Raw genomic sequence first — 24867 nt, 5'->3', positions numbered from 1 at the left:
AGGGGTTAATAAATCTAGTTAGGTTGCGGCGACATTGGGGGCGGCAGATTAGGGGTTAATAAATATAATGTAGGTGTCGGCGATGTTGGGGGCAGCAGATTAGGGGTTCATAAGTATAATGTAGGTGGCGGCGGTGTCCGGAGCGGCAGATTAGGGGTTAATAATATAATGTAGGTGTCAGCGATGTCGGGGGTGGCAGATTAGGGGTTAATAAGTGTAAGATTAGGGGTGTTTAGACTCGGGGTTCATGTTAGGGTGTTAGGTGTAGACATAAATTTTATTTCCCCATAGGAATCAATGGGGCTGCGTTAGGAGCTTTACGCTGCTTTTTTGGAGGTGTTAGGTTTTTTTTCAGCTGGCTCTTCCCCATTGATTCCTATGGGGAAATCGTGCACAAGCACATTCAGCCAGCTCACCGCTAATGTAAGCAGCGATGGTATTGAGGTGAGATGTGGAGCAAAATTTTGCTCTTCGCTCACTTTTTGCGGTTAACGCCAGGTTTCTAAAAACCGTAATACCAGTGCTGTCTGTAAGTGAGCGGTGAGCATAAACTGCTCGTTAGCACCACACAGCTTCTAACGCAAAACTCGTAATCTAGGCCTAACTGAGCATTTACAAATGTGTCAAAACTTTTATCAAACATATAAAAACGTTCAATCACTGTTTAATAGTACCCCAAAACATAAGGCACAGATATGGGGGCCTATCTATCAAAGCATCAACTGAAAATACGCTGGAATTCCGCGTCTTAATTGTCTCGAGACTGATGCGCCGTAGTTATCAAAGTGTCAAGATCAGCAAATGTTGAAATTTGGGACGTAAAATACGATCCCGCGATCTCAATCCAACACAGATTAATGCGAGTTGAAAACCATGGTATTCAAGCGGAATCGTGTTCATTCGCCCTCCTAATCAACACTATTTAAAGCTCTCACAAAGTTATAAAAAAATTCTACTGTTATACTTGCGTCTTTTCTGACTCAGCGTACCTAGTTTTCAATCCGCCATCCTTGAGGTCGCGGATGCCTTAGAACTCAATGGGAGTCGGAAAACACCGAAAACTTATGTTTGGTACTGCAAGATAATGAAGAATATTACATAATAAAAGTAAATTAGAAACTTTATTACAATTGTATACCCTTTCTAAATCAAACAATATTATTGCTCCACATTTAGTGCAATATTAGATATATGGATAAAAATGAAAAATACATTACTACTTATGGATTATGCTACAACTTTGTCTCTCATTACAAAGCAAGACGACAATATTATTTCTACATATTTGGTGCAAAGTTTTGCCCCAAACTTGTTGCACTAATAGATATAGAGATAAAAATGAAATAAATACACAACATAATATAGCTAACTTCCTTTTTTTTTGAAAAATCTATGTGCACCATGTTTAAGCTATGTAATACAAGTCTCACTCTCCACTTTGCGCCATATTTGACTCAACACTTTTCGCACCAATTATGACACAAACTCCTAATAACCCACACACTAGTGAATTTTTCCACCACTTTTGATTGGAACATGCATAATCACATGATTTATGACATCAGCCAATCTGATTTAAATACACATAAACTTTTACTAACTAATCAAATTGCTCGATTCTAGTGTCATTGATCACTCATCAGAACTTGTAAGTGCCATTTGTTACATTTTGCATTATACTTTGAAAGTATGTACAGTATATGTGAAATTAGTATTAAAGATAAACATTGATGCTGACATTAGGACACACAGTGTAATATTTTAGACAAGGATTTTAAAATTCGAATTGATGTTTGATTCAATAGAATCTTAAGCTGATAGATCAAAGGGATAGCCCACCTAATTTTAAACTGTCATGATTCAGATACAGCAGAAATTAAAATCACCTCTTTACTGTCATGCTATTTTCAGTGTATTTCTTCCTTCTCTTGAATTTCTTTTTCAATAAGAAATGTCATCTTATATGCCAGCCCATCTTATAACACCTGTGTACGGGTGGTTTTTAAAAATAGATTGCAATCAGGAGGGGTTAGACAGGTGCAGAGAGAAACCTGGCCCAGTTCTTAAAGGGACAGGAAACACCAAAATATTTTTTTTCATGATTTAGATAGAACATACCATTTTAAACAACTTTCCAATTTCCTTCTATTATCAAATTCGCTTCATTCTCTTGTTAACCTTTGCTGAAGGAACAGCATTGCACTTCTGGCAGCTAGCTGAACACATCTATTTAGCCAATCACAAGAGACAAATGTGTGCAGGCACCGATTAGCAGCTAGCTCACACTAGTGCAACTTAAATGTTTACTTTCCTACCCCTTTAAAATATCCATTGATTGCAAATAAATACATATGATACTCTGATTACATGTTATATTCACAATTATTCCTGCTCAGACTAATAATACATTTACAATATATACATATAGTGGTATAAATAAACACAGAGATATGACAGACAACATTGTTTAGAACAAAAAAAGGAACTTAGGGACATGTAAATATGTTTGCAAAAGATTTCTGACATATTATAGTATGTATATACACACACACATAAATATTTATATTTATGTGTGTGTGTATATACATACTATAATATGTATGTACAATATTAAAAAGAATTAGACAGGACAGTAATAAAATGATATAAATAAAGTTGGAAAAAACCAGAATAACCACGACATTGATGAATGTTAGTTATTACCAGTCCAATGCTCTTTGCACCGAACTTGATGCGCGTGTTTTTGACGGCTTTTTTGATAAATAAGGAGATCGTATTCAGATCCGCGGCCGCGATGTTTGGCGAGCGTATTGACGCCCGTGAATGCAACATTGTTGACGCTTTGATAAATAGGCCCCATGGAGTGCTTAGATGTTTGTTCTGCATTAAATGAAAAACAGGATGACAGAAAAAGATCCATAACTGTTAAATTGATATTGAGCATTAAAACATTTTATTATTGATGTATAGCTCTACAGAAGGTTAGTTACTACTACATAGTGTGATACTTTAGAGTTTTTTGGGGTGGCAGTGAAATAATGCTTTTTTACTATATGTATTGTTATGTTAGTATGTATAAGGTTACAAACGACTTACTTAAAGCAAAATCCAAAGGACACGTCTCTCTACTTATCCGCCTTGATCTGTTTGCTGCCTTTGATACTGTCGACCACCCTCTTTTGCTCCATACCCTCCAATCCTTCGGCATCTGCGACACGGCTCTCTCTTGGTTCCCTTCCTATCTGTCTAACCGTACCTTTAGTGTAGCCTTCTCTGGGGCATCCTCAGCCCCGTTACCTCTTTCTGTTGGGGTACCGCAAGGCTCTGTCCCCAGGCCCCTTCTCTTCTCAATCTACACGTCCTCATTAGGTTCCTTAATAAAGTCCCACGGGTTTCACTATCATCTGTATACCGATGATACTCAAATCTACCTCTCTGCACTAGAACTATCTCCTTCCTTGCTAACCCGTGTCACTAGTTATCTCTCTCATATCTTATCTTGGATGTCCTCTCACTACCTCAAGCTAAATCTCTCCAAAACTAAGCTCCTTATTTTCCCCCTTCTTACAAAATCTCTACACCCCATGTCTCTATAACTGTTGATAACTCCATCATTACCCAAACCTCACATGCTCGATGTCTTGGGGTCACACTTGACTCAGATCTTTCTTTCACTCCTCATATTCAGTTCTTGGCCAAAGCCTGCCGGTTCCACCTTAATAACATTGCTAAAATCAGACATTTCCTTACGCAAGACACAACTAAGATTTGAATCCACTCTCTCATCCTTTCCCGCCTCGACTACTGCAACTCCATCCTCTCTGGTCTCCCTAGCTGCCGCCTAGCTCCTTTACAATCTATAATGAATGCCTCTGCCAGGCTCATCTTCCTTACACGTTGCTCTTCATATGCCGCACCTCTCTGCCAATCCCTTCACTGGCTTCCTCTTGCCTCCAGGATTAAACACAAAATTCTCACTCTGACTTATAAAGCCCTCAATTGCATTGCTCCCCCCTACATCTCAGACCTTGTCTCCAGATACTCTCCCTCCCGACCCCTTTGCTTCGCTCATGATCTCCTCCTCTCCTCCTCTCTTGTTACCTCCTCACATTCCCGTTTACAAGATTTCTCCAGACTGGCTCCCATCTTATGGAACTATCTGCCTCGCTCCACAAGACTCTCCCCTAGTTTTAAAAGCTTCAAGTGCTCCCTGAAGACTCTACTATTCAGGGACGCATACAATCTACACTAACTTTTCTATCTCCACTGCTATCCCCTTAAACCCCATAGCATGTAAGCCTATAAGCCCAGCTGTTTGTAGTCCACCTTCATAAGAGCCGACTACCACAGTGCAACTCTCGGCAGGACCCTCTACCCATTTGATCCCTGTAATTGTTTTTATATACCACTGGTGAGCTGTGGAACCTGTTAGAGCTCTATAAATACCTGATAATAATAATAATAATAATAATAATAATAATAATAATATCAAAATCTTTGAGATGACTTAAAGACATAAAGAAATGCTCAGCCATATATCTATAAGTATAAGATATTTGCACAGAAAGAAAAATTCACACAACTCTGATATAAGAGCATTGATCATAATCAAAGCAAGAATATAGTCAAGGTTCAATAATTTAAGGTTTTAAAACAGATAAGGAAGTATTATTATCTGATGGGTCAAATTGCCTGTATCTGATATTCATTTCTATTTTTAATTTATGTTAATTTATGTTATTTTGTTTCAGGTATGGAGGACCATCAAGTCAGGAAATACATCACTCATTTTCAATAGGCTGGAAGACATATCTGGCAAGTTCAGAGGATATTATAGTTGCCTCATTGGATGGTAGAGGAACTGCTTACCAGGGTGACAAATTTATGCATGCAGTACATAAAAGGCTTGGGACACTGGAAATTGAAGATCAAGTATTTGCAGTTAGGTAAGTGTTCAATATTGATTCTTTTTACAGCCAAGGTTGGTCCTAAAAAATGAATTGTTAACTTATGGTTTGATGTGGTCAGAAAATATTAAATTAGAATGTTAAGGTTTAGCACAGGGCCAGTAATAGCATACCTATTCATTCATTTATGATAATGACTGCCAGTATAGAAAATGTATGGATGTCACCAATTTCAGATTTTATGTAATTTAAAAATTTTTATATATATATATATATATATATATATATATATATATATATATATATATATATAATTATTAATATAAAAAATAAATAAATAGGAATAAATAATTACACTAAGAATATATTGCATATATTGATGATAATAATATGTTATGGTGTGTATTAAGTGTTTTGGGGGTTATAATTAATAATTCAGATTATTATAGCATATGGTTAATAAATAATCTTGATTTTATTAAAGACAGGAGGCAAATATTTTGCATCAAATCTTTACTGAATCCAAACAGCAGCAAAGAAAACATACAGAGAAAAAAATAATAACAAGTAACAAGACTGCACCGATCAGCACACAGCAGCCTAATAAACTGTAATGAACAAGTCCAGCACTTCCTCTTTTCTTTGATCATAAGACAGCGGAACCTATAATGAAGAAATCAAACTCCAAAATATCCATTCTAGACGAAAATGGAACAGCGATACCAGGAACGGAGAAACAACAGATGACCTGGTCCATAGATAACGGAGAAAATAAAATCTACAGAGTCACTGAAAAGAAAAAAAATGCAAAGTAACAACAATCCCAGAAAAGGAGAATCAACAGCAACAACGTAATTTAGATGAAATTTACAGAAAATAAAATCTTATTAATATATAATGGGAGGGAAAAGAAGGGGGGGGGGGATATTCGCCTCCTGTCTTTATTAAAATCAAGATTATTTATTTGCCATAGGCTATAATAATCTGAATTTTATGGCAAGACAGGAGGCTTAATATTTTGCATTTTTAAAGCACAAAATTTGTCGAAGCTCTGATGTCCCTCTTAAAAACCCTGGGGAAGGAGGGTTCTTTTAACCCCACTTTACCTCTGGAGAGGAGGTTCCATCACCCCTATGTGAAAAGCCCGGGGAAGGGGCTAACAGCCTAGGAATTAAGGGATACCTCTAAAAAGGGCTTAAGGGAGATTTAATATGTCGGCCATGGCTGATACAAACTTTCAAAGGCTAAAAACTACTTAGAAAAAGGAAGAGGATAGAAAAGAGAAATATACAAGGAAAATACATTTTCAAAGGAAGAATAAAACTAGGAAAGTAAAGGAAATAAAACCACAATGAGAAATCAGTGTCGCGCTGAGCAGCGGCTCGCATGACCGTCCGGAGCTAGTCACTGGTCAAGCATGCGTCTGCATGGACTCTCAGCACAGCACCGGAGAAGATAGACAAAATTAAAGAGATAGTATAGCCAAAACCAATCCAACATTCATAGGTAAAAATAGGTAAAAGGATTAGAGGAGTACTAAGAAAGAAGCTGGTTAGTACAGAACAGATTAAACAATACTTCTCAGTGAGATGCGCGCAGAGGGGCGTGAGACTTCTAAAGCCGCTTGAGGGCGAAAGTGACACTGATATTGGGCTGATAGAGACTGAAGCATGGGAGACAGTTCTGGAGTGTGTTGAGAGGGTTTATGATCCACCTCAAAAGAGGGGGAAAAGATTGACTTATGCGGCGACAGCAAAGGTCAAAAAATTTAAGCAAAAAGTACTCTTCGGAAGAAGGAAAAGTTTAACAGGCTAAAATTTGAATTTCGAATAGCCTAAACGCAGGCTAAATAAAGTTATATTTAATAGAGCTTTAATACAGGCTTAACATAGTTACAGAGTATAGCCTTAAAAGGCTTAATAGATGAATAAATAGAGCCTTATTTTTATTATTATCATCGGATATTTGGAGAGCGCCAACAGATACCGTCACGCAAATTAATACAGGCTTAATATAGCTACATTTAAAATAGCCTAAAACAGGCTTAAAATATAGTTATATAGAAAAGCCTAAGAACGGTATATATATATTTGAAAAACCCAATACAGACTATTATATCATATAGCTTAAAGGGACACTGAACTCAAAAAACAAAGTTTGAAAAATAGATAAAAAAATAAGACACTTATTAATGTCACAAACTTTGTAATAACTTACTGTTTGCCTGCAATTGATTCACAAAGTAGTCCTGATTTTCAAACCCACTCCGTGGGTACCTGATCCCCTAGCCCTATCCTGCATGAAAACCCAGGTACCAATATGGCGGATAATATCCGCAATGCGCCTGCGCAAGCTTCTGACACGTCAGAGAATACCTCACCTTGTGTTTCTCTGTATTGAAATTGCAGAGCGGGTGACGGATCTGCGCTAATAAGGTGAGTGCTGTTCGCATATCGAATCTCCCTAGCATTAATGAGCAACTTATCATTGTGTGGGCATAAGAAAGAAATAACTTTTTATAGCTCGGATCAGATTGCACATGCGCGAGATGCCGACTAAACGTTTTAATTAGATTCATAAAAGCTGAATATTATTGGTTGAATATATGGACGATTGTACAGCCCATATTTGTGGGCTGTCTTAACCTACGTCATTAGAAGATTTTAAAACTACATTTTATATATATTAGAAGGATCATTTGAAACTGCAAGTAGGTGCAAATTATTTCTTTCAACATTATAACCTGATTTATTTAATTGTTATATATGCCAAGAATACAAACTACAGTAATCCCTTAATACAGGCCAAAATACTAAAAAAACAAAATAACCTAATACCGGTTAAAATACTCATATTTAATAAACCTTAAAGGGACAGTAAAGTCAAAAAAATCTTTCATGATTTAAATAGGGCATGTAATTTTAAACAACTTTCCAATTTACTTTTATTACCAATTTTGCTTTGTTCTCTTGGTATTCTTAGTTAAAAGCTAAATCTAGGAGGTTAATGTGCTAATTTCTTAGACCTTGAAGACTGCCTCTAATCTGAAAGCATTTTGACAGTTTTTCACCACAAGAGGGTGTTAGTTCATCTGTTCCATATAGATAACATTGAGCTCAGGCACGTGAAGCTCCTATGATTCAGCACTGATTGGCTAAAAATGCATGTCTGTCAAAAGAACTGAAATAAGGGGGCAGTTTGCAGAGGCATAGATACAAGGTAAATTACAGAGGTAAAAAGTATATTTTTTAACTGTGTTGGTTTTGCAAAATTGGGGAATGGGTAATAAAGGGATTATCTACCTTTTTAAACAACAAAAATTCTGGCGTTTACTGTCCCTTTAAAGGGACAGTCTAGTCAAAATTAACTTTCATAATTCAGATAGGGCATGAAATTTTGAAAAACTTTCCAATTGACTTAATCATTACATTTGCTTTGTTCCCTTGGTGGTATTTTTGAAAAGCTAAACCTAGGTAGGCTCAAACTGATTTCTAAACCGTTGACAACCGCCTCTTAGCTCAGAGCATTTTGAAAGTTTTTTTTTTCCACAGTTCTAGTTGTCATGTGTGTCATATAGATAACAATGTGCTCACTCCCGTGGAGTTATTTAGGAGTTTGCACTGATTGGCTAAACTGCATGTCTGTCAAAAGCACTGAGATAAGGGGGCAGCCTGCAGCCTGCAGAGTCCCAGATACAAGGTAATCACAGAGGTAAAACATATATTAATATAACAGTGTTGGTTTTATGCAAAACTGGGGAAAGGGTAATAAAGGGATTATCTATCTTTTTAAAGAATACAAATTGACTGCCCCTTTAATAAGGGTTTATTATATAATATAGCCTAATATACTTATATTCAAAGTGTCTGAATACAAGCTTATTATACAATGAAGCCTCAATTAGGCAGATATACTATATTCAGGAAAACCTTTATACCGGCTTATATCTAATATAGCCATAATACCAACTAAAATACTATATAAATATAGCCTAAAATATATAGCCTGAAAACAGGCCAAAGTACTTATAATATACAAAGGCTCATATAGGCTAAAAAACTAGAATAAAGCCCTAATATAGGTATATATATATATATATATATATATATATATATATATATATATATATATATATAATATATATATATAGCCTAATACAGAATAATCTCCTTATATTCAATAAAACTGAAGCAGCTGAACATGAAGCTGCTGAATGTGTATATATATATATATATATTTATATTATGGAATATTTGTATGGAATTTAAAACTGAACTCTGATAGAGATGTATTAAGAGCAATTTAGACTGAATAGTCTGTGTAATACAAGCTTCCAAAATTAAGCCGTATATATGTGCATAAAAAACAATAAGCTAGATTACGAGTTTTGCGGTAAGAGTGGCTCGGTACTAACTTGCAAGTTATTGTCACCGCTCAACTCCCTATAGCGCTGGTATTACAGGTTTACAAAAACCCAGCGTTAGCAGGCAATATTGCAGCGTAAAGCAAAATTGAGCTCCATACCGCACTCCAATACCCGTGCTGCGGTGAGCTGGTTTTACGTGCTCGTGCACGATTTCCCCATAGACATCAATGGGGAGAGCCGGCTGAAAAAAAGTCTAAAACCTGCAATAAAGCAGCGTAAAGCTCCGTAACACAGCCCCTTTGATTCCTATGGGGAAGCTAAATTTATGTTTACACCTAACACCCTAACATAAACCCCGAGTCTAAACACCCCTAATCTGCCATCCCTGACATCGCTGACACCGACATTATATTTATAAACCCCTAATCTGCCGCCCCCAACACCGCTGCCACTTACATTACACTTATTAACCCCTAATCTGCTGCCCCCAATGTCGCCGCCACCTATCTACACTTATTAACCCCTAATTTGCTGCCCCCACCTACATTACACTTATTAACCCCTAATCTGCTGTCCCCAATGTCGCTGCCACCTACCTACACATATTAACCACTAATTTGCCGCCCCCGATGTCGCCACCACCTACCTACACTTACTAAACCCTAATCTGCCGCCCCCAATGTCGCTGCCACCTACATTACAGTTATTAACCCCTAATTTGCCGCCCTCAACATCACTGCCACCTACCTACACTTATTAACCCCTATTATGCCGCCCCCAACGTCGCCGTCACTATACTAAAGGTATTAACCCGTAAACCTAACCCTAACCCTAACACCCAATAACTTTAATGTAATTAAAATAAATCTAAATAAAACCTACTATTAATAACTAAATAATTCCTATTTAAAACTAAATACTTACCTGTAAAATAAGCCCTAAGCTAGCTACAATATAACTAATAGTTACATTGTATCTAGCTTAGGTTTTATTTCACAGGCAAGTTTGTATTTATTTTAACTAGGTAGACTAGTTACTAAATAGTTATTAACTATTTTCTAACTACCTAGCTAAAATAAATACACATTTACCTGTAAAATAAAACCTAACCTGCCTTACACTAACACCTAACCTTACACTACAATTAAAACAATTACATTTAATAAATACAATTAACTAAATTACAAAAACAAACACTAAATTACACAAAATAAAAAAAACAAATTATCAAATATTTAAAATAATTACACCTAATCTAATAGCCCTATCAAAATAAAAAGCCCCCGCCCAAAATAAAAAAAAACCTAGCCTACAATAAACTACCAATGGCCCTTAAAAGGGCCTTTTGCGGGGCATTGCCCTAAAGAAATCAGCTCTTTTACCTGTAAATAAAAATACAAACAACCCCCCAACAGTAAAACCCACCACCCACACAACCAAACCCCCCAAATAATATCCTAACTAAAAAAACTTAAGCTCCCTATTGCCCTGAAAAGGGCATTTGGATGGGCATTGCTCTTAAAAGGGCATTTAGCTCTTTTTCCGTGCCCAAATACCTAAGCTAAAAATAAAACCCACCCAATAAACCCTTAAAAAAACCTAACACTAACCCCCGAAGATACACTTACAGTTTTTGAAGACCTGACATCCATCCTCAACAAAGCGGCAGAAGTCTTCATCCAAGCGGCAAGAAGTCCTCAACGAAGCCGGGAGAAGTCTTCATCCAAGCGGCAAGAAGTGGACCTCCAGACAGCAGAAGTCTTCAAATAATAATAATAATAAATAATAGTCTTTAATTGTAGTGTAAGGTTAGGTGTTAGTGTAACTCAGGTTAGGTTTTATTTTACAGGTAAATTTGTATTTATTTTAGCTAGGTAGTTAGTAAATAGTTAATAACTATTTAGTAACTAGTCTACCTAGTTAAAATAAATACAAACAGCTGTGAAATAAAAATAAAACTTAAGATAGATACAATGTAACTATTAGTTATATTGTAGCTAGCTTAGGTTTTATTTTATAGGTTAGTATTTAGTTTTAAATAGGAATTATTTAGTTAATGATATGAACTTTTAATTAGATTTATTTTAATTATATTAAAGTTAGTGGGTGTTAGGGTTAGATTTAGGGTTAAGTTTAGGGGTTAATAACTTTACACCCTGTTCCAAATTAATATGCCAATGATTTCTTTCTCATTTACCTAAATAATTGATGTAAACAACAACAGTCAGCATAATTCTCATGTTATCAACTATTATAAGTACAATTCAAATTTTATTGAACAAACCTCCTAATGATGTTTTTTTTTTTTTTTAAATAAATTTTTACGCACAGTAAGTTTCAAAACACTTTTTAGGTTGTAAAGAACTGAAAATTGTAATTTGTTGTGTTTGCAGCATATTTACTGAAATCAAAAGCTATTTCAATCAAACTTTGAACAACATTTTAACTTTTTAAACATTTTAACAGGTCACGTTACATTTTAACATAGGACCCCTTATTTGATAGCAGCTTCACAAGTCTTGCATCCATTGAACTTGTGAGTTTTTGGACAGTTTCTGCTTGAATTTGTTTGCAAGATTTCAGAATAGCCTCCCAGAGCTGCTGTTTGGATGTAAACTGCCTCCCACCCTCATAGATCTTTTGCTTGAGGATGCTCCAAAGGTTTTTAATAGGATTGAGGTCAGGGGAGGATGGAGGCCACACCATGACTTTCTCTCCTTTTATCCCCATAGCAGCCATCGATGCAGAGGTATTCTTTGCAGCATGAGATGGTGCATTGTCATGCATGAAGATGATATTATTACGAAAAGCATAGTTCTTCCTTATGTACCAGGGAAGGAAGTGGTCAGTCAGGAACTCCACATACTTTGCAGAGGTCATCTTTACACCTTTGGGGATCCTAAAGGGGCCGACCAGCTCTCTTCCCATGATTCCGGCCCAAAACATAACTCCACCACCGCCTTGCTGATGTCGCAGCCTTGTTGGAACAGGGTGGCCGTCCACCAACCATCCACTACTCCATCCATCTGGACCATCCAGGGTTGCACGTCACTCATCAGTGAACAGGACTGTTTGTAAAATAGTCTTCATGTATTTTTCTGCCCAATGCAGCTGTTTATGCTTGTGAACATTGGTTAGTGGTGGCCGAATGGAAGGTTTATGCACAGTTGCAAGACTTGGAGGACTCTACACCTTGATGTCCGTGGGACTCCAGAGGCACCAGCAGCTTCAAATATCTGTTTTCTGCTATGTAATAGTATTTTAGCAGCTGCTCTCCTGATCCGATGCATGGATATGGCAGAAATCTTCCTCAATGTGCCTTTATCTGCACGTACCTGTCTGTGCTCTGAATCAGCCACAAATCTCTTAATAGTGCAATGATCATGCTTACGTTTTTCGTGAAATATCTAATGTTTTCATACATTCTCCAAGGCATTGAACTATTTCACTCTTTTTGGCAGCAGAGAGATCCTTTTTCTTTCCCATATTGCTTGAAAATGGTGCTCTGCTTAATAATGTGGGGTTAATTAGGGGTTAATATGTTTATTATAGTGGAGGCGATGTCCCGAGTGGCAGATTAGCCGTTAATAATTTTATTTTAGTGTTTGCGATGTGGGAGGGCCTCGGTTTAGGGGTTAATAGGTACTTTTTAGCACTTAAGTTATGACTTTTATAATTTATGTTACGGTGTTATAGCATAAAACCCATAACTACTGACTTTCAGTTTACAGTATAAATCTTGTAGTTATGGGCTGTACCGCTCACTTTTTGGCCTCCCAGGCAAACTCGTAATACCGGCGCAAAGGAAGTCCTATTGAAAAAGGACTTTTTGAAAGCTGCGGTAGTTAAGTTGCGTTACGGCCAAAAAAGTGTGCGGTACAGATATACCTGCAAGACTCGTAATACCAGCAATAGTGAAAAAGAGCCATAACTCTGCTTTTTCACTCATACCACAAAACTTGTAATCTAGCCAAATATTAGCTCTATCACCTCAATGAATAACCACTATAGTTTGAGATCTATAACAGGCAAAGAATCCAAGCAATACTTCTAATTTATTTCAGAATCCAGTATAAAATGCTTAGTGCCTTAATGGGTATGGAAAACTATAAGAATGAGGGAAACCCCTTTCCCTTGTATTTATTTAATGAAAAAATAATAATTTGCTGTGTGTACATCACTGTTTATTTCCCATTGTGTATACAGAGTTCTTCTTCTTCATGTTATCAATCATTATAATAGCTCCTGTGCTATGCAATACAAGATCCACTGTGTAAGACAACTCCACATTTTATTTCTGCTTTGACAACAAAAACAGTTACATTAACAATTAATACAATAGAAATACATCTTTTGAATTTTTAGCAGTGCCAACATATTAGAAGAGAATAGCTGGGATCCTAAAGTTATATGGATCTTTTAAGATTTGTTGCTGGAGAAAAATAAAACTGTCTAAAAGAGACTTGGTTGAGAAAGGTTATAAGGTAGAAACATGTGGAAACTGTTAAAGGGCACAGATTCCAATTTGGAATGTGAACTTCGGGCAAGACCATGAAACATGTCCAATTAACAGTTACTTGATACTTTTACACTCAACAAGTATTCAGCTAGATAATATTTAACAGCAGTTTTTGACAGTATGTCTAATTAAATCCATAAGTTAATGATGTGAAAACTACAAGAATACTACTTGTCAGTCAAAGCACATAAATATGAAAGTAAACAAGAGGCAATATACATTAAAAGGAAACTATACTGTATATATATATATTTATAAATATAAATATATATATATATATATATATACAGTATATATATAATTTTCCTTCAAATCTGTTATTCTGAGTGGTAAAAGAAGTTGTAATATATTTGAATGAGTTATTTTTCCATTTTTTTTCTGTAGTTTCTTAATATTCTTAATTGTGGTTGCTTGATCAGTGTAGGAAGTCATTTATATCTGTCTCTCATTGGTCACATCAAAGTGAAGAACATTTCAATGTTAAATATGTATACACAGTAAAACACATTACAATTTATAAAAAATGAATACAAATATTTTTTCATGTTTAAAGGTATTTGGGATCCTTGAGTGTATATATGAGTTTAAATGCATGTATATACATATTTACACATATATACATACATATTTATATCTATATATATAAGGTGCGCAAATTTTGATTGCGCCAGCGCATAAAAGTTTACTTTCAACTTGTAATATGTGCTAATTAGCACAGACGCAATACTGCTTATCGCGTTTCGCACTAACAATAGTGTGCCACTTTTAATCTAGCCCACTGTGTGTAACTGTTTATATCCTGTGCATATATAAAAAAAATGTCTCTTTAATCAGTCATTTGTAATTGCATCTATACAGTTTGTAGAATTAAGCTACAAACATTTCAGACATTTTTGTTTCAATCAATGAAGGTCACATATTGGGGACAAGAAAAGTGATGATATTAAAATATTATATTAATAGATATGTATGAAGTTTGGGAAATAAACTGTGTAGATAGTACAGAAAAATACATTGGATGGACAAAATAGTTAAAAACATTATATTAGCTGCTAAAAGAAAACGTATGTATTATGTTGGAGAGCACTGCAAGATTAGCTCTTTAACTGTCCTGCAAAAAGTGGAACATTTGTGTGGTACAGAGAGGGATATTACAAAGCTAAGCAAATTTCTTGAACTGGATTACTTATGAATTCCATGTCATCTCTCACTGTAGAGATACTATTGTATTCATTTTGTGCCTTCTTAAAAATATGTTTTTATGAACACATAAAAAAAAATCCTTTAAAAGGATTCAATTATTTCCAATACAAACTAACCATATACATACACCTTTATAAATTAATTAGGAACCATTAGTTTTACAGTATAACAACTAAAAACATTTATTATTTAGTCTTAAAAAAGGCCAATGCAACAAGTTAAAAAAAGAACTGAATTTCAGTGCTATATCAGTATTTTTTTTTACTATTAATATGTCATTGAAGATTGCTTCATTGTAGTTTAAAAAAATCAACATTTGTTAACTATTAAATGCAATAATAGAAATAGGTACGTGAAAGGTATATCAAATGACTAACACACTTATAACAGTTTGTAGACATAAATGTGATTATGGCTAAAAATATATATTAGCCATTGTTCACCCCAAATATATTCTTTATTTTGTTTTACTGTTCCTATCCATAAAAATAATTCAAGTATTTGTATTTGTTCTTGTATTTGTAACAATTATGTTATTTACTCTAAAATTAGAACAAACCAACTTTCTATATTCTATGTTTTCTATATTGAATTTTATATCATTTCTGTTGTTGGGATTTACAGTGCCCTCCACTAATAATGCCACCCTTGGTAAATATGAGCAAAGAAGGCTGTGAAAAATTCTCTTTATTGTTTATCCTTTTGATCTTTTGTTAAAAACACACAAAAACACTCTGTTCTCATGGATAACAAACAATTCCAAACACAACACAGGTTTATCCCCAAAAGAAGAAAAAAAAAATCTTTGTTAAATTTGTGTGGCACAATTATTGGGCATCCTTTTAGTCAATACTTTGTGCTACTTCCCTTTGCCAAGATATCAGCTCTGAGTCATCTCCTATAATGTCTGATGAGGTTGGAGAAAACATGGCAATGGGATCTGAAACCATTACTCCATACAGAAGCTCTCTAGATCCTTCACATTTTGAGGTTAATGCTGGTGGGATGGCCATGGTAGGACCTTGATTTTGAGGTCATATTTACCAAGGGTGCCAATATTAGTGTAGGGCACTGTAGGTCCCATTTCACCTTCTGCTTTATCTTTTAGATAAGATAAACAAATAATATAAAAACTAATGTTAACTTTTTAAAATTAATTTTAGGAAATTCATTGAAATGGGATTCATTGATGAACAGAGAATAGCAATATGGGGTTGGGTGAGTATTCATTTTCCTACTGTGCTATCTATTAAAGTACAAAGTCTTCTGCCTATGGTTTGTGTACGACATATACAAAGTAATATTATAAATATTTTTAACATAAGAAAGTAATTTTTTTTATTATATTGGCTGTGTGAAAGCAGGATACAAGTTAAACTGATGCTAAATCATATATACTGTATATATATACATATATATATATATATATATATACATATATATATTTTACCAAAATACCATCAGATATATGTAAAAATATGGATTTAAGAATAAATAGAACATATTCTTCTTTACAAAGAACATTGGAATGTGAAATATTAATATCTTCATGTTGGGTAAGGACACTTGAGAATATGCAATCGGTTTGCGCGTGAGTAGAGTGTTAGTTTCTTTCCCACTTTATTTGCTCTATTGACTGCTATGGGGGAATTTGCACGCACAATATCCTAACTTCGGATTTTGCACGCATCGAGTTAGCACGCCAGCAAAATCTTTTTACTTTCAACATGTAATATGAGCGCTACCGGACGCACGCAAAAATCTTACTTTTAGCAGAGCATTAGCGTTAAATACCGCTTCACTTCTGGCCCAATATAAGAAAACTAGGGTTATTTTTAATATTGCACTATAAATAAAATGAGCTACTTCAGATCACAATAGCTGTCAAAATAAAATTATTTATTACAGATCACAGTAACTAGAAATATGACCCAAATAATTACAGCATTTTAAAAAGAAATACAAGTTATACCAAATATCTATTGGATAACTCTTCTGCACATTTCAGAATTAAGGAATCTGCCCTTTGCACCTACAGCATCTCAGTAATACAACTTTAAAGTGTTATATCTTTGGACCTACTGAGCAATTTATATTTAACCCCATTCATAAAGATTGATGCAGATTGGGTTGTAACACCAGTTATATTTCACATATTGGCATATGGGAATCATATCATTTTTGTCACTTATTAACTTAAAAAGTATGAAAGCAGTATAATTCAGACTTTCACGATTTGTAGTGACAAAGTTCATGTCAAATATTTTGTGAAATTCAGTATGCTCAAAAAAAGTTAACATCTTAAAAAAGGCACTAAACATGAAATGATTAAACGTAAACTATTACTGCAAAGATAAAAAAAAAATTGTTAGGATACTGGAATACTCTTTTCTAAAACTCAAAATTAAATTCACCACAAAACTTTTAATTACACAAAATTAAAAACATTGAAATGCACTTTATTTTTTCATTTTGTCTTTTTCCTGGAAATTAAAGGGGAAATTAAAGTTAAATTTACCACTGGAACAAATAAAGGGGACTTTCAGTCATGAAGTATAAAATACTTCATGCTGAAAGTTCCTTAATTTGTATGAAAAGTTCGCCGTGCTGAGTGCCTCAGGCAACCCACGTCAGAACGCTATTTTTCCGTGAGGTGATGCTTCCCCCTCTTAGTCAATAGCTGTGCAGGCCAGCTAGCCCCATGCCGGATAGCTAGCATGGCTATTGGCTAAGAGGTGGAAACGTCACCTCACAGCAAAATAGTGTTGTGCCATGGACTGCCTGAGGAGCTCAGTGCGCGAACGCTTCAGACAAATAAAGGAACTTTCAGCATGAAGTATTTTATACTTCATGACCTAAAGACCCCTTTATTTGTTTCAAAGGTAAATCCTAGCGTTTTACAAACGCTAGGATTTACAATAACTTTAACTCTGAAAATTAGTTTTAAATTCTTTTAAACATTTATTTTATTTTGCAGTGAATAGTTTTAGATACATAAAAAAAAACATTAATTTTCTGTTAAGGACATAAATTAAATAATTTTGTTACAAGAACTGTGACATCACCTATTATAATCCAAAAGACATGATCTACAATATTACTAGTGACATAACTCTAAATACTTTCCTTATCATATCTATTTTTTTTTTGTGCAGTGCATAATATATTTTTTTTTTTACTTCTTGAGTTTAGATAAATGTTATATTTATTATTTTCTGCCATCTTTGATTTTGGGTGGTAATATTTTTTGTCTCCAGTAGAGCACCCTTTAAATGTCTAAAATTTTAAACATGCCAAATTCTTTAATTTTCTTTCCAGCATTCTGGAAATGAAAAAACAGCTCAACCAAATAACAAGTAAGATGACCGTACACTGTATGAATCAAGTTGTAATGTGCTGAGGCAAAATAGCTTGTTACGAGTTGACATATTGGCCTGTACTTATCAAGCCGTCAACTTACCTGCATTCTACGGCCCCAATACGCTCGCCTAAGTTCACCTAACATCGCTGCCGCGGACCTGAATACGCTCTCCAAAATTATCAAAAAAGCTGTCAAAAAGCCGCGCACCAAGTACGGAGCGATGAGCAGCAGACTGTTGTTAACTAACAGTCATCGATCTCGCTGCTCTTTGGCTTTTTTACAGCTTTATTGCTACCCTGTCACTAAGCACCCACACTATACTATACTGTTTTACCCTCTATACCGCCGCTCCCTGAGCCCCCTGCAACTAAATAAAGTTATTAATCCCTAAACCGCCGCTCCCGGAGCCCCCCGCAACTAAATAAAGTTATTAACCCCTAAACCGCCGCTCCCAGAGCCCCCCGCAACTAAATAAAGTTATTAACCCCTAAACCGCCACTCCTGGAGGCCACCATCACCTACATTATACATATTAACCCCTGATCTGCCGCCCCCTATACCGCCGCCACCTACATAAAGTTATTAACCCCTATCCTGCCGCTCCCGGACCCCGTCGCAACTAAACAAAGTGTTTAACTCCTAAACCGCCGCTCACGGAGCCCACCGCCACCTACATTATATTTAATAACCCCTAATGTGCCCCCCCACACCACCGCCACTATATTAAATTTATTAACCCCTAAATCTAAGTCTAATTCTAACCCTAACACCACCTAACGTAAATATAATTTAAATAAATCTAAATAAATATTCCTATAATTAACTAAATTATTCCTATTTAAAACTAAATACTTACCTATAAAATAAACCCTAAGCTAGCTACAATATAACTAATAGTTACATTGTAGCTATCTTAGGGTTTATTTTTATTTTACAGGCAAGTTTGTATTTATTTTAACTAGGTACAATAGTTATTAAATAGTTATTAACTATTTAATAACTACCTAGCTAAAATAAAGACAAATTTACCTGTAAAATAAAACCTAACCTAAGTTACAATTACACCTAACACTACACTACAATTAAATTAATTAAATAAATTAACTACAATTAAATAAAATTAAATAAAATTAACTAAAGTACAAAAACCCTCCACTAAATTACAGAAAATAATAAAATAATTACAAGAATTTTAAACTAATTACACCTAATCTAATCCCCCTAATAAAATAAAAAAGCCCCCCAAAATAATAAAAAGTCCTACCCTATACTAAATTACAAATAGCCCTTAAAAGGGTCTTTTGCGGGGCATTGCCCCAAAGTAATCAGCTCTTTTACCTGTAAAAAAAATTACAATACCCCCCTCAACATTAAAATCCACCACCCACACACCCAACCCTACTATAAAACCCACCCAAACCCCCCTTAAAAAAACCTAACACTAACCCCTTGAAGATCACCCTACCTTGAGCCGTCTTCACCCAACCGGGCCCAAGTCCTCAACGAAGCCGGGCGAAGTGGTCCTCCAAACGGACAGAAGTCTTCATCCAATCCGGGCAGAATTCTATCAGCCAATCGGAATTAAGGTAGGAAAAATCCTATTGGCTGATGCAATCAGCCAATAGGATTGAAGTTCAATCCTATTGGCTGATCCAGTCAGCCAATAGGATTGAGCTCACATTCTATTGGCTGTTCCAATCAGCCAATAGAATGCAAACTCAATCCTATTGGCTGATTGCATCAGCTAATAGGATTTTTCCTACCTTAATTCCGATTGGCTGATAGAATTCTATCAGCCAATCGGAATTCAAGGGACGCCATCTTGGATGACGTCATTTAAAGGAACCGTCATTCGTCGGGTAGTCATCGGCCAGGATGGATGCTCCGCGTCGGATGTCTTCAAGATGAAGCCGCTCCTCGTCGGATGGATGAAGACTTCTGCCCGTCGGGGGGACCTCTACTGGCCGGATTAGATAAAGACTTCTGCCCATCTGGAGGACCACTTCGTCCGGCTTCGTTGAGGACTTAGGCCCGGGTTGGGTGAAGACGTCTCAAGGTAGGGTGATCTTCAAGGGGTTAGTGTTAGGTTTTTTAAGGCGGGTTTGGGCGGTTTTTAGAGTAGGGTTGGGTGTGTGGGTGGTGGGTTTTGATTGTTGGGGGGGTATTGTAATTTTTTTTACAGGTAAAAGAGCTAATTACTTTGGGGCAATGCCCCGCAAAAGGCCCTTTTAAGGGCTATTTGTAATTTAGTATAGGGTAGGGCTTTTTATTATTTTGGGGGGCTTTTTTATTTTATTAGGGGGATTAGATTAGGTGTAATTAGTTTAAAATTCTTGTAATTATTTTATTGTTTTCTGTAATTTAGTGTTTGTTTTTGTTGTACTTTAGTTAATTTTATTTAAATTTATTTATTTGTAGTTAATTGTTGTTAATTTATTTAATTAATTTAATTCTAGTGTAGTGTTAGGTGTAATTGTAACTTAGGTTAGGTTTTTTTTTTTTTTTTTTTTAAATATATTTTTTTTTATTGAGGTTTCCACAATATACATAGCTTATATGAGCAACAGCTCAACATTGCATTATACAGTTAGGTTGTGAAACAAGATGGAGAGATAAACCTGTAAGAGCAAACAATATAGATCAACAATATATGTAACATAGGCAGCATATTGGCTCGCATCTACATGAGGAATCTATGTTCAATCTATGCTGCAGGATGAGCTTAAGTTAATAAGTAATACTCCACAAACAGAGTTACATAGAAAGACTATGGTCAATGTGTTACCTAACGTTGAGTTGTATTAGTAGTAACCTCATTTTTAATATATAATAGAGTATGGTAGCTAAGGCTCAGGTAGAATAAAAATTGTCTGGTAGAATGAAGAAGGCTGACATATTAGCAGATTAGTAATAACCTATCTCGTGGTTTCTAAGGGATAATAGTTAATATACAGTTTCTTCGTATTAAGTTTATTGCGTATAGATAGTGAGCTTAGCTAGTTAGCAAGAAAATGGGTGGGGGATACAGCGGGCAAGAGCCGCTTAAAATAAGGTAAGGGGGAGGGTAGGGATGGGGGGGGGCGGAGCTATATAAAATGTTACACTCCTGGGCATGTTTAGGTCTCTGAAGGGTTGTTTTTTTTTTTTTTTTTTTGTTTTACTCCTTTTTTAGTTACGCTATAAGTAAGGGTGAAAGTAAAGGTGAAAAACTGTGAGATATCTTAACTTAGGTTAGGTTTTATTTTACAGGTATATTTGTCTTTATTTTAGCTAGGTAGTTATTAAATAGTTAATAACTATTTAATAACTATTCTACCTAGTTAAAATAAATACAAACTTGCCTGTAAAATAAAAATAAACCCTAAGATAGCTACAATGTAACTATTAGTTATATTATAGCTAGTTTAGGGTTTATTTTATAGATAAGTATTTAGTTTTAAATAGGAATAATTTAGTTAAAGTGTCAGTAAACTTTAAAAATAATGTTATATAATTATGCACATAGTGCAGAATTATATAACATTATATTAGCCAAACTTTATAAATCATAATTTCCCCTTTTAATTAAAATAAAAACCCGCTGTTTTACAGACCCGCTCTCTGTACTCTGCTGAGCGGGTCTGTTATATTCGCACAGCGCATCGGGCCAGCTGTATAGTCACAGCCCGGCCCGACCGCACCATAAGACTAAGTGTAGCTCGCTCCTGCTCTGTCTGACAGCAGGAGCGAGCTGCACTTAGTCTTATGGCGTGGTCTGGCCGGGCTGTGACTATACAGCTGGCCCGATGCGCTGTGTGAATATGACAGACCCGCTCAGCAGAGTACAGAGAGCGGGTCTGTAAAACAGCGTTTTGTTTTTTTTAAGTTAAAAGGGGAAATTATGATTTATAAAGTTTGGCTAATATAATGTTATATAATTCTGCACTATGTGCAGAATTATATAACATTATTTTTAAGGTTTACTGTCCCTTTAATGCTAGTTATTTTATTTAGATTTATTTAAATTATATTTAAGTTAGGGGGGTGTTAGGGTTAGACTTAGGTTTAGGGGTTAATACATTTAATATTGTGGCGGTGGTGTAGGGGGGCAGATTAGGGGTTAATAAATGTAATGTAGGTGGCGGTGGGCTCCGTGAGTGGCGGTTTAGGGGTTAAACATTTTATTTAGTTGCAGCGAGGTCCGGGAGCAGCGGTTTAGGGGTTAATAAGTATAATGTAGGTGGCGGCGGTGTAGGGGGGCAGATTAGGGGTGTTTAGACTCGGGGTACATGTTAGGGCGTTAGCTGTAGACATTACCATAGGAATCAATGGGATATCGGGCAGCAGCGAACATGAACTTTCGCTGCTGTCAGACTCCCATTGATTCCTATGGCATCCGCTGCCTCCAGGGTGGCGGATTGAAAGTTAGGTACGCTGGGCCGGAAAAGTGCAGAGCGTACCTGCTAGTTCTTTGATTACTAGCAAAAGTAGTCAGATTATGCCGAGCTTGCGTTCGGAACATCTGTAGTGACGTAAGCATCGATCTGTGTCGGACTGAGTCCGGCGGATTGTATGTTACGTCACTAAATTCTACTTTTGCCGGTTTGTAGCCTTTGATAACTATGGCGAATCAGGCTCGCCACAAATACGCTGCGGAATTCCAGCGTATTTGCGGTTGACGGCTTGATAAGTAGAGGCCATTTAATTCATATGCCCATGAGTGAATTTGGTTCGCTGTATGAATGGTTCTTTCTGTTTTGAACATTCAGCAAAATGTTATACTTTAAATTAATTACATTAAGTGCTATACAAATTTGTATAATGCAGTTATTACCCCAAATTTACATGCAGCATTAAAGGGACATTAAACCCATATTTCCTCTTTCATGATTTAGATAGAGCATGTCATTTTAAACAACTTTCTAATTTACATCTATCATCTAATTTGCTTCATTCTCTTGATATCCTTTGCTGAAAAGTATATCTAGATAGGCTAGTAGCTGCTGATTGGTGGCTGCACATATATGCCTCGTGTGATTGGCTTAATAGTGTGCATTGCTATTTCTTCCACAAAGGATATCTAAAGAATGAAGCAAATTAGATAATAGAAGTAAATTGGAATGTTGTTTAAAATTGTATCCTCTATCTGAATCATGAAATAAAAATTTGGGTTTTAATATCCCTTAAAGCTTTACTATTTATTCTATTCTATCAGTTCCACCAAATATTGATCATTCACTTATCTACTCAATTGTATTTAGTATTTAAAAGTAGATATGATTGAGAATACTTCTACTAAAAATAATTCTTAATGAAAACGGGAGTATTATATGACAAACTCTAAAACCAAGCAATATAAAGATAGTTTTCTCAAAATATAAACTTCTTTATTATAAAAACTAGGGGCCAGATTACAAGTGGAGCACAAATATTTAAACACATAAATACATATTACATATATATATATATATACAGTGGGGGAAAAAAGTATTTAGTCAGCCACCAATTGTGAAAGTTCTCCCACTTAAGAAGATGAGAGAGGCCTGTAATTTTCATCATAGGTATACCTCAACTATGAGAGACAAAATGTGGAAACAAATCCAGACAATCACATTGTCTGATTTGGAAAGAATTTATTTGCAAATTATGGTGGAAAATAAGTATTTAGTCAATATCAAAAGTTCATCTCAATACTTTGTTATATATCCTTTGTTGGCAATGACAGAGGTCAAATGTTTTCTGTAAGTCTTCACAAGGTTGTCACACACTGTTGCTGGTATGTTGGCCCATTCCTGCATGCAGATCTCTTCTAGAGCAGTGATGTTTTGGGGCTGTAGCTGGGCAACACGGACTTTCAATTCCCTCCAAAGGTTTTCTATGGGGTTGAGATCTGGAGACTGTCTAGGCCACTCCAGGACCTTGAAATGCTTCTTACGAATCCACTCCTTCATTGCCCGGGTGGTGTGTTTGGGATCATTGTCATGCTGAAAGACCCAGCCACATTTCATCTTCAATGCCCTTGCTGATGGAAGGAGGTTTGCACTCAAAATCTCACAATACATGGCCCCATTCATTCTTTCATGTACACGGATCAGTCGTCCTGTTCCATTTGCAGAGAAACAGCCCAAAAGCATGATGTTGACACCCCCATGTTTCACAGTAGGTATGGTGTTCTCTCTCCTCCAAACACGACAAGTTGTGTTTCTACCAAACAGTTCTACTTTGGTTTCATCTGACCATATGACATTCTCCCAATCTGCTTCTGGATCATCCAAATGCTCTCTAGCATACTTCAGACGGGCCTGGACATGTACTGGCTTAAGCAGGGGGACACGTCTGGCACTGCAGGATCTGAGTCCCTGGCAGCGTAGTGTGTTACTGATGGTAGCCTTTGTTACATTGGTACAGCTCTCTGCAGGTCATTCACTAGGTCCCCCCATGTGGTTCTGGGATGTTTGCTCACCGTTCTTGTGATTATTTTGACCCCACGGGGTGAGATCTTGCGTGGAGCCCCAGATCAAGGGAGATTATC

General features: G+C 35.9%; 1 protein-coding gene across 2 annotated transcripts in view; it reads left to right on the top strand.

Moving 5' to 3' along the window:
• The window catches only part of LOC128645393 (prolyl endopeptidase FAP-like), a 328887-nt gene that overhangs the window by 134998 nt on the left and 169022 nt on the right, over positions 1-24867 (top strand). For both annotated transcript variants that reach the window (XM_053698376.1, XM_053698375.1), the window contains exons 20-21: positions 4752-4946; positions 16159-16213. In XM_053698376.1, the coding sequence (XP_053554351.1) occupies positions 4752-4946; positions 16159-16213 (250 nt within the window). The remainder of the gene's footprint in view (positions 1-4751; positions 4947-16158; positions 16214-24867) is intronic.

Source organism: Bombina bombina, chromosome 1, assembly GCF_027579735.1.
Source record: "Bombina bombina isolate aBomBom1 chromosome 1, aBomBom1.pri, whole genome shotgun sequence".
Lineage (NCBI taxonomy): Eukaryota > Metazoa > Chordata > Amphibia > Anura > Bombinatoridae > Bombina > Bombina bombina.
This window is presented reverse-complemented; position numbering and strand designations above follow the sequence as displayed.